Here is a 10,000-nt window from a genome sequence, read left to right on the forward strand (position 1 = left end):
GAGAGAGTGGAGGGAGGGAGGGAGGGACCGAGAGATGCGCTGGGTGAAAAGAGAGAGAGAGACGGCTAGAGAGAAAGAGAGGGAGAGAGAAAGAGAACACAGTATAAAGAGAGAATCTGTTGACTGTCTGTCTGACAGAGGAGAGAGATGGGGAGGTGACAGCTGGAGGCACTCTACTGTGTGTGTGTGTGTGTGTTTTGTGAGTGTGTGTTTTGTGTGTGTTGTGTCTGCTCACGCCATTGTCTGGCATCTGCTTTGTGTCTGGTGGAGGGTGGGTCTGGTACATGTTTGTATATGTTTGTGTTTATGTATCGGACTGTATGCCTTTGAGAGAGAGAGAGAGTGTGTGTGTGTGTGTGTGTGTGTGTGTGTGTGTGTGAGAGAGAGAGAGAGAAAGAGAGAGATGGCACCAGTGCAGGCAAATCGGAGTGAGAGTACAAATGAGGAAGATGTAGAGATAGAGGCTAGACGGAAATGAAAGAGGCAGAGATAGAGTGTGTGGGGGGGGAGAGGGAGGGAGGGAGGGAGGGAGGGAGAGTGAGGCTGGGCATAGGGAAAAAAAGAGGGAGCAAGAGAGAGAGAGAGAGAGAGGAATGAAAGAGATAGAGAGAGGGAAATGAAAGAGAGAGGAGAGAGGTGACCTGGGCAGCCAGGATTAATCCTGTGCTTGGCTCTGATCAGAGCACCTGCAAAGCTAATGGATTCAGAGAGGTGGATCAGGGGAATGTGTGTGTGTGTGTGTGTGTGTGTGTGAGAGTGTGTGTGTATGAGAGTGTGTATGTGTCCCCGTGTCCGTGTGTGTGTGTGTGTGAGGGTGTGATTAAGAGCAGTTGATTGGCCTGCTCCGATTGAATGTCTGCTTTAATATGGAGGGGCCATCATCTCTGCACTAACACCTAAGGTCATACTCTCAGCCTGTCTGTGTGTGATATTTGCATGTATGTGAGACTTCAATGAGAGACACACACACACACACACACACACACACGGCCTAGCTGGAGTGCGTCCTCTTGTGAAGAGGCATGCAAACAGGCCAGAAAGTTAAAGCGACAGTTTCGTACGAGTGGGTTAGCAGTCAAGTATGGCTCCCAAGCATGTGGGTTTCATATCCGCGTAATTCTCTCTCCTTTTTTCCTGTTTTCAGCTCTATTTTTATCCTGCTCGCCTATGTATCTATAGGCCTCTAAACAATGTTTGGCTCTTTGATAATTGTCCTCCTTTGTTGCTTTTATTTTCACACTTTTTTTTTCTCTCCTGACTCGAAAAAGAGCTGGATGATTGTGGGCAACTCGGCGGCAGGCTGGATGTTCTCCAATGTTGAATTGACTTTGAGAAGCGTACGTTGTCATTGTTTTAATAGGGGCTACATTCCAGTAGGACCATAAAGCCCCACTCCTCCTTTTGTTCACCCGTGCTAAGGACGTCGCCCCGAGGACTTGTCTTTATCCTCCAAACGAATCCAAAAAGAAAAGCACGAGGTGAACGGGCTCAGGGATCACCTAGGAAGAAACGTAGCGGGGAAAAAACGGGGAGGAAAAAAAAAACCAGCTTAAAGTTAAAGCTCCTTCGGCGTGACATATTTTCGGAGCACATGTTGATGACACCCTTGATTAGAATGCCAGCGCTAATTATTTTTCGCTCCCTCCCGCCTCAGTGGAATGCTTGGCTCCGCGGTGGATCTGGCGTTCGCACGGAGGCTCCAAACGGGCTGAGGGCTGCCCCAGTGAGGCTCGAAATACTTCACCTCGACTGAAATCGTGACCCTGACGACAGAAAGGCCGTGCCTCTGTCGCCCGGAGTAGCTTATCACCATCACGCCTCCCCCACCCGCCCCCTCCACCCCCTCCCCTCCACCCCCTACCCTCCTCTAGAGCCAGCCCCACGGAGGATCACCGTCCAGGGTCACTACGCAGTAACCCCTGCCCCCCCCCCTTACCCCCATCCTCCCTGAGGTCGTCACTTGAGTGACAGGGGCCTTTCATAGAGCGTGCACGCAAACAATGCCTCCTCCCGCACAGCTATGTCTTCCAAGGAGCACGTTAAAGTCATTGGCATGTGTAGCTACAGCTTTGCCTGCGCTCACTGCGAGGCAGCATATGTATTCCAGCGAATTCGATGTTTTTGATTGGGTGAGACGTCGAGGCTCATCAGGATTGGAGACATACATGTCTGGCTGGAGCAGAGACCTGCGCTGCTACGAATTCCCATGTAATTGCTCCTCAGTCTAGCTCCTGACATTCCATATAACCAACCTTCTGCATAAAACATGAGGGTGCCATACACAATTTATTACAGTGACTCCACAGTGACTGAAAATGAGGCCACTACAGAACACTTAAGTAACAAGGGAGTAGAAAGTACACAGCCCAAGTGTGCGAGTGTGTATAGTGTGTGAGTGAGTATGGTGTGTGTAGTGTGTGTAGTGAGTGTGTGTGTGTGTGTGTGTGTGTGTGTGTGTGTGTGTGTGTGTGGATGTGAGGGAGAGAGTTAGCAGACTGTGTGCATGTGTCTGTGTGTGTGTGTGTGTGTGTGTGTGTGTGTGTGTGTGTGTGTGTGTCTGCGATTTATTAGCATAATGGAGATATGAGGCCTGTGTGCTTTGAGGGTTTGGTGCACTCTCATCTAATAATGTTAATTCTGTGATCAGTGGTGAGATGGGACGGGGGGAAGTGTGGGAGTCGAGCGAGGGCACGGCAGCGAGCTCCAGCCTGTTGAGCCGCTCTGAAAGGCAGCCGAGAGGCCTCGTGCGGGGGGCTGCCGGAGCCACGGAGCTGGGGGTTTTTGATCACTGCCTGGATTCGGCTGACTGGGTCTGGAGAGGGAGAGGGAGAGGGAGAGAGGGAGAGGGAGAGAGGGAGAGGGAGAGAGGGAGAGAGGGAGAGAGGGAGAGAGGGAGAGAGAGAGAGGGAGAGAGAGGAGGCCAGCGGAGGAGTTTAAAGGCAGGGGCTGGGCAGAGTGCGGCGGGGTGGAATGGCTCATGTCAGCATGGCAGCAGTGAAGTGCCAGATCTTTTTCTTCTCGTCGTCTTCTCCTCTCTCACTTGGCCTCCCCAACCCCCCCCCCCCCACCCAGCACCAATTCTCTCCGTCCACCCTCCGCTTCTTTCATTCTCTCCATTCTTCCTTCTCTTTCTCTTTCTCTTCCTCTTTCTCTCTCTCTCTCTCACAAACACTGTACATCGTCCAACTCAATCTTAGTCTCGTTGTCTCACTCCAACTCTCTCTTTCTCTTTCAATTTCTCTTTCTCTCTCTCTCTCTCTCTCCTCCTCTCACTTAATCTACCCCTCCACCCTCTCCGCCTCTCTCTCTCTCTCTCTCTCTCTCTCTCTCTCTCTCATACCAACGCGTGCGTCAGAGCGGAGTTTCACTGAGCTTAGAGTAACTGTAATGGACGGGAAGGGAACGTTCGGCCCGGCTCTGCCATGACTCATGCGGCTGAATTTGGAGGAGAAGAGGGAAGTGGGAGCCGCGCTTCAACCAGAGCGAGGCGGAGCGGGGTTGGGGGGGGTTTATGGACAGGAAAACAGGACTGGGGGTTGTCACTGGAGTGTGTGTGTGTGTGTGTATGTGTGTGTTGGGGGTGGATGGTGGTGGTGGTGGTGGGGTACATGAGTATATGTGTTGCGTTTCTGTCTTGCTCACTGAAACTGGTCTGACAGGCCATTGTCCCCCTGGAGGTGGAAGTTCTGGTTCAATGGCTGAGTCACACACACACACACTCACAAACACTTTTGACACACATACACACGTAGGCCCACACACACACACACACACACACACACACATACACACGTATGCCCTCATATTACGGTGAGAGGCCCCGGACACACTCAAGCACACACTGCTTGCTTGCGCACACACACACACTCACACACACAGTCGTGTTTGGCAAAAGCCAGCTCTGACACTAATGGACTTGCCCAGCACGAGCAGCAGTGTGCATGTCAATCTCCATGCGAGGGCAGGTTTTGCGCCACACAGACTGTGAATGGAGAATATTACATTGTTTGGTGAATAGAATAGAACGGAGGTTCCTGTGTTGACCCCTCTGGTACTGTGGCATTGATAGGCATTCTATCGCTCATTTAATAATAGCCTTGCCACCGGTTCTTAGGAACTGGACGACTCTGAGGATCAATGTAGCTATTGATGTTTGCTGTGTCCGGTGCGATCTAAAATGTTCTCTCCGTTGTGTCCCTCTTCGCAGTGTGCAGTGCCCAGCGTGTGCGGGTAGAGGCCGAAGTCCGGGCGTTCGCCAAGGAGGCCGTCAGCCTGCGCTGCATGTTCATCTCGCCTGGAAACACCAAACTCACTCAGGTACTGTACATCGCCGTTCTGCCCACTTCTGGTTTTGGTTGACTGACTCTGTTTGACTGGCAGATTGATGGACTGATTTGTTAGATTGATTGATTGATTGATTGACTGAATCATTGATTGATTGATTAATTGATTGATTGATGTACTGAAATGGTTCAAAAGTGAAAATATTTCTCAACCTGTAAGAAGAACACAACCATCAATGGCCAATAAAAAGTGGACTGAAATCCAGAAAGTGTAAACAATGGACTGCAAATGCCTGAAGGGGCTAAAAGGAAACAACCCACTTTCCTTTTATTATACTCCCCTGGTTTATAGAGGAGCATGTTATTTGTTATTGTCTTCAAAAATAAAGTGCTGCAATTATTGTATGCTGATGTATGAAGGCTGTTATCCGGCTTCCTGTCAGCATCTGCACTAAAGACGGTGACGCTGCTGAACCCAAGACCGTAACCTATACTTCCCCGCCATTACAAATCTTCCCTTCCAGCTAAAGAAACAGTATTAAATAGACCACTTTGCTTTCAGTGGCAATTTCAGTTGGTCACATTCAGTGTAAGGTTTTTCTATCAGATCTGTCAGGTGGGTAGCTGCTCGCTGTGATTAGTCATTCTGTAGGTGCTCCCATTCTGTGTGCGTCTATGGATATTTCCAGCTAGCATCAATCTGTTGCTTTGAGTCAGTGAGCTATTGTTGCTGTGAGCTGGTGAAAACAGCTGTTGTGACTACTCGTGTCTTTTAATGCCCAGTGGGCTTCGGTAGCGGTGAGTTTTTACATTTGGATGGCAGCAGGTCTTCTCTGCCCACATGGCATCCTCAGTGTAAACAAAGAGATTAAACACGGATCTTCAATACAAAAGGGAAAAGAAAAGTGAATAAAAAAAAAAACGCACAGAGATTTTTGATGCAAAATAGAAATAAAAAAAAGAAAACTTCCACCCTGCATGCCGCTTTCTCAGATACTGAGATACTCTCCCGGTAAGGCACTCCTCGGCATATTCCCACCCATATCCAAGGTAAACACCTGTTAAGCTCAGGTTAGGGTCACTGCAGGATAACTTTAAAAGCTGTAATAAGATGCGTGGATTAAGCCAGCGCTGCTTCACAGGTCCTGCCTGGATTATCAGTGCAGGCATCCCCAGGGCTGGACTAACCACGTAATGGGATCTCCTTACATGTCCACCTGGTGGTTTATTAAGATGGGGCGGGGGGGGGGGGGGGGGGGGGTGGGGGTCATGCACCCACTGATAGAAGAAAGGCTATTGACCGGAGAGCAGGAGAAGCCAGGAATCAATGCCTCCCCCCGCGGTGTGCACTGGTAGGGAACGGTTAATTACCGTGGTTGGAAAATAAGCACTGTTGGAGCACTGTTCCTGCCCCCACTATATGTTTGCTCGCAGGGGGAAAATGGCTGCCTCTCTGGTACTGGTGTTATTTTTGCGTTTAATGTTTTGGTGCCCCCGCAACCGTAGTGACGCAGTTTATGGTACACAGGCTTTGTCAATTTTGTGTACCAGTGGAATCAGTCGGGCTCACAATTCCCTTTATGACCGTAAAGTGGAAGAAAAGCAGCAGCATGTGTGTGCTCTCATTACCAGGAAGTGATTAGGGTTCATTTTCTAGGATGGTTTTACCTCCTCGTCTCTCAGTCCTTCAACTCGAGTCGTGATTAGTATGTACTTCATGTACTTTGTGATAAAGTAGGCATCTGTCCAATGACTTTTCTTCCTGCGAAGCTCGTTTCTTCAGTGGCACTTATGTTTGTTGCTTACTAGCAATTGCCTCTAGATAGCATCGCTAACAGATGAATGATTGTCTGTTTGCCAGCAAATCCTCCTCACGACTGCTGCCTGCTGCACTGTTTGCTCGTTTGGTGGAGTTGTGCGCTCGCTTCTGTGGGAATGGCTCGCAGTAGTGGGTGTCAGTCAGATTGATATGCTGGCAGTTAACACAGTTTGTCATATTGACCGTCACTTAATTTGCCCCGTCAATCTGATGTAGCATGAATCACTCATTGGGCTTGGCATCGCAGGGGATGATTTGTTAGGGAGAATAGGCATTTGCACAGCTTGTCTGTCATGGTATCAGTCTATGCCTAGAAAATAAGGTTCATACTAAGAGCCTTAAGGCTTATTGGGCTTGTTTTGACCAAATCTGGTAAAGAGCTCTCTATTGAGTGTTCTTTTGTTGTTCGCCTCCTAGCGTTTTTTCAGTCCATTGTAGGTTCAATGGGTATTATTGGGTTTGAAAGGTGTCTTTGTACTCTTAGAAATGTTATGTTGGTCCACTGGCATCTTCTAGAAACATTTAGTAACACATGTTTTGACTGGTATCAAAGATTTGAAGTTTTATCTGACCGTCTAACCCTCCACTGAACCTCCCTGACCACCAGGTCTCATGGATCTACGAAGCCACCGAAGGCGAGCGCGTCAACATCGCCGTGTTCCACCCGCAGTACGGCGAGAGCTTCCCCGACTCGGCCTTCAAGGGCCGCGTCAAGTTCACCCACGGCAGCCTGGACAACCCGTCCATCGAGATCAGCAACATGAAGATGGCCGACGAGGGCAGGTACACGTGCGAGTACGCCACCTACCCCAGCGGGAACGAGCAGGGCACCACCAACCTCGTGATGCTGGGTGAGTCTTTTGGGGGGGGAAGAGTTCTGGTGGGGAGGAGGGTAGAGTTCTGGTCCATTTGTTTGGTTCTCAGACATATTGTCCCCATCATCTCGCAGTGCTTTCGGGGGGACCTGCTCAGCAGTTCTGGGCTCGTCAGCGTGACTAATGTTCCCATCAGTCTGCCGTCGTGTAATGTGGTGTATCAGGAGCACAGCACAGCACAGCCCCCCATGTGTTGCTCGTTAAGCCCTAGTTATGGCCGGGCTTCTCTTTTGCTCTGGTCGGCTCGGCAGTCCCCTCCGCTGTTGTTTTGGAAACTCTTGTCAGAAGTGCGCAGGATTCATGTACACACACACACACACACACACACACACACACACACTCTCACTCTAACGCTCTCTCTCGCTCTCTCTCTCTCTCTCTCTCTTTCTCCCACACTCTCACTTTTGTGCTCTGTCGCTTTCTCTTATTTAAGATGCAATGTGCAATGCACTTTATTAGTCAATGCACTTTATTAGTCACATAGTAAAGTTGCTTTGGACCCTTTTACACACACACACACACACACACACACACACACACACACACACACACACACACACACTCACACACTCACACATTAACATTCACAAGGATGCATTTATTCTCAAAACCCTCTCCCCTGTCTTCCCCTTTTCCCAGCCAAGCCCAAGAACTCAGCTGAGCACGTCACAGTCACGGCTGCCAAAGCGGCGGCCGTCGTGGCTCGCTGTGAGGCCTCCGAGGGCAAGCCGGCCGCCGTCATCACCTGGGAGTCGGACGTCGCGGGCGGCAAGGCCAACACCACGCAGGTGGACCAGCCTGACGGGACGGTGACCGTGAAGAGCGAGTACTGGTTGACTCCGTCCCCCAGCCACAACAACCATGACGTCAAGTGCGTGGTCACCCAGAGCACGCAAGACAAGCCGCAGTTCTTCCCCATGAAGCTCTCCATACAGTGTAAGTCGTAGTGTCAACCACTACAACTCTCCATACACTGTAAGTCATAGTGTAAACCACTACAACTCTCCATACACTGTAAGTCATATTGTAAACCACTACAACTCCCTATACAGTGGAAGTCATAGTGTAAACCACTGTAGCTCTCCATACACTGTAAGTCATAGTGTAAACCACTACGCTCTCCATACACTGTAAGTCATAGTGTAAACCACTACAACTCTCCATACACTGTAAGTCAGAGTGTAAACCACTACAACTCTCCATACAGTCTAAGTCATAGTATACTGTAAATCACTGTACTGTATCTCTCCATACACTGTAAGTCATAGTGTAAACCACTACAACTCTCCATACACTGTAAGTCCTAGTGTAAACCACTGTAGCTCTCCATACACTGTAAGTCATAGTGTAAATCACTACAACTCTCCATACACTGTAAGTCAGAGTGTAAACCACTACAACTCTCCATACAGTGTAAGTCATAGTATACTGTAAATCACTGTACCGTACCTCTCCATACACTGTAAGTCATAGTGTAAACCACTACAACTCTCCATACACTGTAAGTCATGGTGTAAACCACTATGATTTGCCAAAAAACCAAAGAAACAGTAGTTTTGTTTGAAACGGGGAAAGTGTCGTCGTCTCTCAGGGTTGGCTTCAGTGGTGTGTTTGATGCATGGTAGCACGCTGCTTCATCCCAGGCGTGGCGCCAGGCTTACCTGTGCCTTTTACCTGGTCTCTCTTTGGAGTCGACTGCGAGTGTATATATTTCCTCGGCGCGCACAGGTGACAGAAATCTCTGGAAATTAGCCAGATTGTGCTCCGCCGGAGGGACGGATCAATGAAACGACCACTTTCTTTTGATTCTCTTATTAGCGATCAGGAGTGAGTAATTGACCCTGCCGCCCGAGCTGCCTCTCTTCGCACAATTCCCCTTTTCACCCCTAACCAGCAGGTATATTGTACACGCTTGGTCATTTAACAGTAGAACTGCCACGATGGTCATTTTGACCATTTAAAACGAGTGACTTTGTTTTCAGTCCTGCTGGCTGAATATGGGGTTTAAATCTAAGGACCACATACAGCAGTTCTGGTAGTTATGAATGGTGCTTCTAGTGTTAATGGTCCAGAATTGAATTTGAGTCGCATCCGATATTATTTCAATGTTATGTTTTTTTTTTTTTTTCGAGCACTAAGGACAGGGCGCCCTTACCTTTTTTTGTTGTCTGAGGAAAGTCTCGATTGAACTGGCTAAACAACGGTTCTCAATGGCACTCTGTAGAAAAGTCCGTTACCCTTGAGGGCCAGATCAATACATTGTGTTATTAGGTCTATCATTCAAAGCACCTGGAAGTGAGGATTCAGACTCTCCAGTAAAGCATAGGTGTGGAGTAGAAGCAGGTTACTTAACCCGTCATCGCTTGATGGCTCATGCGTTATTAGCACGTGGAACTAAGGGGCAAGAGGCGATCGACTGACCGTTTCGTTTTAGCTTCGCACAATGACACAGGTTTAGTCGGGCGTTGTTTTTTTTTTTTCATGCTGTCTAGTGATGAGGCTCTCTGGAGGATGCAGCTGCACAACCGTGTGAAATATATTGATCTGACAGCTGTGTTACCTTGGCAAATTACGGTTTTCATTACACACATCCCTAGTTTTCTTTTAAGATTTTTCTCAGTTCATCGCACCGCACAGACTGTCTGTATTGAAATTGATTCTGGGTGTGTGTCTGTATGCATGGACATGGGTATAACGCGTCCCCCATCCACCCCCTCCCCCCACCCCCCATGTTGTTAAATATTTCTCCCAGCAGTAAAATAATGTTTATATGCTATTGATGCTCAGTAAAATTGCATTGAAGTGTATCTCATTATTTTCTTTCTCTGTCTTTCTTTCTCTCTTGTTTTCTTGCTTGCTCTCCCACTCCCTCTTTTTCTTTTTCTCTCGTTCTTTTTTTCTGTCCCTCTCTCACAGATCCCCCAGAGGTTTCCATCGTGGGCTATGACGACAACTGGTACATCGGCCGAACCGACGCCGTCCTGGTGTGCCAACACGATGCCAACCCGGCTCCCACCACTGTC

At 48.8% G+C, this 10,000-nt stretch overlaps 1 protein-coding gene across 2 annotated transcripts in view; it reads left to right on the forward strand.

The window, feature by feature from the left end:
• pvrl2l (PVR cell adhesion molecule related 2 like) overlaps positions 1–10,000 on the forward strand; it is a 111,965-nt gene that overhangs the window by 33,730 nt on the left and 68,235 nt on the right. For both annotated transcript variants that reach the window (XM_062529161.1, XM_062529160.1), the window contains exons 2-5: positions 4,208–4,317; positions 6,710–6,953; positions 7,617–7,913; positions 9,894–10,000. The exon at positions 9,894–10,000 is cut by the window's right edge and continues 11 nt beyond it. In XM_062529161.1, coding sequence (XP_062385145.1) covers positions 4,208–4,317; positions 6,710–6,953; positions 7,617–7,913; positions 9,894–10,000 — 758 coding nt within the window. The remainder of the gene's footprint in view (positions 1–4,207; positions 4,318–6,709; positions 6,954–7,616; positions 7,914–9,893) is intronic.

The sequence above is a fragment of the Sardina pilchardus genome, chromosome 24 (assembly GCF_963854185.1).
Source record: "Sardina pilchardus chromosome 24, fSarPil1.1, whole genome shotgun sequence".
NCBI lineage: Eukaryota > Metazoa > Chordata > Actinopteri > Clupeiformes > Clupeidae > Sardina > Sardina pilchardus.